Below are 3,925 nucleotides of genomic sequence, written 5' to 3' on the forward strand. Positions count from 1 at the left end.
GGGGGGTGATATATTTTAGTGGTCAGGATGTAAAATGAGAGAATAACTCAGCTGGCAATTTTATGCCAACACACAAGTTATGTTTTGGAACAAATTAACTAAATTTCATTTTCCCAGGGACACAGGGCTGCTGCACCTTTTGTCAGGTGAGGGACTTAGTCTTCTTCTGAAAGCTCTGTGCTCTAGAAATTGCATTCTTTGTACTCAGAAAGACTTGTCATGGTACTCCAGAAGTATTGCAGATAATTTGGGCAGGTTTGAAATGCCCCAAGTCAGAGATGAAGTTTTAGGTATTATAAACTTAGTATTATGATAAGCTTAAAGCTGAGTACCCATGTTAGTCCTGAGCCTAAGCCTGCCAAGTGGAAGGAAGGAGGGTATTTGCCATGAGCTAAACCTCTGAAAAATCATAGTCTCATAAGTGTCCCCCTGTTTCTCTAGAAGAAAAAGCTTGTGCTATATATTCAGAATACATTACCCCCCCCCCAAAATAGTTCTGCTAGCAAGTCCCTGTATATTCCCTCAAATCTGCTGCCTAGGAACTGCTCTGAATTTCCAACATTTGCTTTAGTGTGTTCACAAGGATACCAGATCCCTTCATGTTCTATGAAAATACTCATTTCTTTCCCCCATCTATACCCTCTTACCGAACAAGGGCAAGTTGGAAAGTAAAAGTACAATCCTATTGTACTGCAATAAAAAAAACCTGTAATTTTTAATTGTTTTAAACAATAGAAAAAGTACAAATTTCCATATAACTTCTTGTCTTAAAGCTGCTATTTATGAGATTAATATTTGAGTGTTAAGTGAGGTATGGGATGTCTTGAAACTTTTCGGCAATGTTTAGTAAATTATACTGTTTATTATAGGTTATTACTCACATTAAGTATGTGCCAGTGAGTCAACAAACCAAAACAAAATGTCTGGTTTTTGGTCTGAGTATTACTGTAAATGATTCTAAGTAGCAAATAGCCAAAGTTACAAATGCTGAAAAGTGTATGTTTAAAAATATCCCAAGATGACAAATAATTAATGGTGTGTAGGTTGTTAACAGAATAGAAGAACACTGTATTTTATGGAAAGCTCCATTGGTGCTAGCCAACAGTTCATAAAATGCTATTTATTCTTACTTTTTAAGTAATTTAAATAGTAATTTGAATTTATACAAGTATATTAAAGGCACATTTCAAGTCCACAGACTAAAATTACACTTCCTTTTTGTTGCAGATCTGGGACATGAGTGATGATGAAACAATCTGAAATCAGCTGGATAAGGAGGGGGATGACCTGGACTGCAGCCCCACCTTTATCTTTTACCTGACAAGTTAATGATTGCTTACCCACTCTGACTACTGCAAATACAAATGTAATCCACATTTTGACATTAATAACTTCACCTTAAAAGCAGTCTGTTATGGACAGAACTCTCCATGTTTTCATTTTTATTTCGTAAATAACTAAAGCAGTGTTGGTTATGTTTAAACTTGGTCTTTTTTTTTTTTTTTTTTTTTTAGTTTCTAAATACAGCTTACATATAAAATACACTGCTTAAATAAACTTTGGAGGTTTATTTGTCCCAGGTTTTACTTTGCTTGTCAAGGGACACATGGAAGCAGCATGTCTTTTTTCATCTTTCTCAGATTTGTGCCCCTTTTGTTGGAATCTGTTGTTAAGACTGAATATGTTCTGCTACTGGGAATTGAACTTCATCTTTAAAGGAGAGCAGGAGTGGGTAAGAACCCACACCTTCTGCTTCCACCACATTGCTTTTATCTCCAAGCACATATTTACAGTACATTGTTCTTGATGTGTCAGTGCAGGTGTTCCTCTCTGTAGAGATCTCATCATTTCGTGCTATGGCAACAATGTGGTTTGACTGACTTTGCTCAGAAAAGACCAGAATGCATTTTTATGATGATGAAGCTTTCCTGAAGGTCAGAGAAGGATCTGTTATATAGTAAACAAAAGTGTTTTAGGGAGTGGATCACTGATTCAGTCAAAACTTCTAAAAAAATACTTAAATGAAATAAGAAATTGGTTCTCTGACTCTTCTGTTCTTGGATGTGGTCCTGCAGTACTTTATAGATGTTAAAAAGGAGCAGTTCTGGTTGGTTTTTGTTGTTGTTGTTGTTCATTTAAGTCTTTCCATTTTCACAGCATCAAGAATGGTTCCAGAGATCATGGCTGAGCACAAACAGTAATTTGAGAATCCTCAAGTTTAATGGATAACTTGAGGAAAAGGACTTGTAAAATATCAAAGTAAATTACTACAGAATTGAATCTATTGCTTTTAATATGGAATAGGTTTTAGAAGGATATTTTAAATCTCTTATACAGCTTTATATTGTGGGGTTTATGGGCTAACTCACTAAGAAAAAGTGTAAATCCCTTAATCTGCCAAGCAGTCTCTGTTTCCCATATATATGAAAATGAGTTGCTCTATCCAATTATTTTAGTTCCTTAACATAAGCTCTGAATATTTCTTGTAGAGAATTTCACAGCTTCTCTCTGTGCCATCAGAAGTTCCTTCACATCAAGGATATCTACAGCTCCCGTGCTCTGACCATAAAAGAAGATTTATTGAAACATGCTGGGGTTTGCACGAAGTGTCTAAAACAGGAGTTATTTGTATTTATTTTAACTATCCTCTTCATAGATTTACATGATTTTTTTATGTAGCATAGTGTCTAGTTTAATTAACTGCATAGTAATAAAAAAATATTAATGCAATATATTTTTGAAAGGCTAGTAATGGTAGTAAACTGATCTTTTGGAGGTCAGGCACTAAGGTTGATAACATTCCATGTACATTTTTAAAGCAGTTTGTTAAATTACATACTTAGTTTGGAGCTCAAATGACTTCCATGTTGTTATCCATGTCGTTGTCCAGCTGGAGCTATGAATTGGTAGCAGGGCAGTTTAAAGGGAATAATCTGCTTTTTTATCTTTTGAAGTTGCTGACCCTGGGAGTGTGAATGTCTTTGCAGAATTTGGTTATCTAAAACTTGAAAGCTGAATCTGATAAACATTAATAATTAAGTATTTGAAACTCTGCTTATCCTGTTAAAGTTACCTTGTAGCTTTGCATTGGAAGTATCTGTTTAAGTGCAGAAGAGCACAAGGCAGGAAGGTTCAAAACTCAGGGTTAATGTAATGTTTCCTTACCTCTGTATTTTCAGTAACATACAGCTCTCTGAGGCTGAGCTGTTTCCTGAACATATGCTCCCCAGATGTCTCTGATGTTCAAAACCACTTCAGTTTGATTTGGAATAACTTCCGTTTTCTAAATGTAATGTTGTTTTCTTTCTCCTTGTGGACCAGAATTCCTCTTATTTTGCTTTTACTCAATTTCTAGGCATTTACTGAGTGAGAAATTGTGAGAATCCTGTTCAAATGAATGAATGCACATTCACATACTATTAGCAGATAAGCACATTTATTTGCTGGCTTGTGTGCACTTAATGACAGGATTTCAACACAGTCCTCAGCTCCAGTTATTGCTGGTTAATGGAAGAAGCTAAATTTTCCCTTTCTTCATGAAGGAGGTAGGATTGTAATGTTATTTGTGCTGCCATGACATCAGTGAAATAGCCAAACTCATACTTTCACTGTAGAACCCAATAGCTACTGTGGCTTTTCAGGTGTAAAACAAATCCATAGGGAGGAGGGAATGAGCAGCCTCAGAGGAACCTACTCATCTTTCTAAACTATCTAACAGAAATGTAATGGCATTATAGGGCAGTGGAGGTGGGAACTGTGGACACCTACAGACCTCATCTGGGACCATTTAATACTGTCAGTAGAAGAGCACAGATCTCAGTGGAAAGCTGTTGACAGCACTTTTGTACTTGAGTATTAAAGAAACTCATGGAATTATATCCTCTGTTTTGATTTCACACTTGTACTGACTGGAATTTTTCTTCAG

General features: G+C 35.8%; 1 protein-coding gene across 2 annotated transcripts in view; it reads left to right on the top strand.

Moving 5' to 3' along the window:
* ATG7 (autophagy related 7) overlaps window positions 1–3,442 on the top strand; it is a 107,209-nt gene extending 103,767 nt beyond the window's left edge. For both annotated transcript variants that reach the window (XM_027887418.1, XM_027887419.1), the window contains one exon: window positions 1,228–3,442. In XM_027887418.1, the coding sequence (XP_027743219.1) occupies window positions 1,228–1,260 (33 nt within the window). In that variant the 3' untranslated portion in view covers window positions 1,261–3,442. The remainder of the gene's footprint in view (window positions 1–1,227) is intronic.
* The last annotated feature ends 483 nt before the right edge of the window (window positions 3,443–3,925 follow it).

Source organism: Empidonax traillii, unplaced genomic scaffold (assembly GCF_003031625.1).
Source record: "Empidonax traillii isolate 1590-97213 ecotype Southwest subspecies unplaced genomic scaffold, ASM303162v1 scaffold209:size809316, whole genome shotgun sequence".
NCBI lineage: Eukaryota > Metazoa > Chordata > Aves > Passeriformes > Tyrannidae > Empidonax > Empidonax traillii.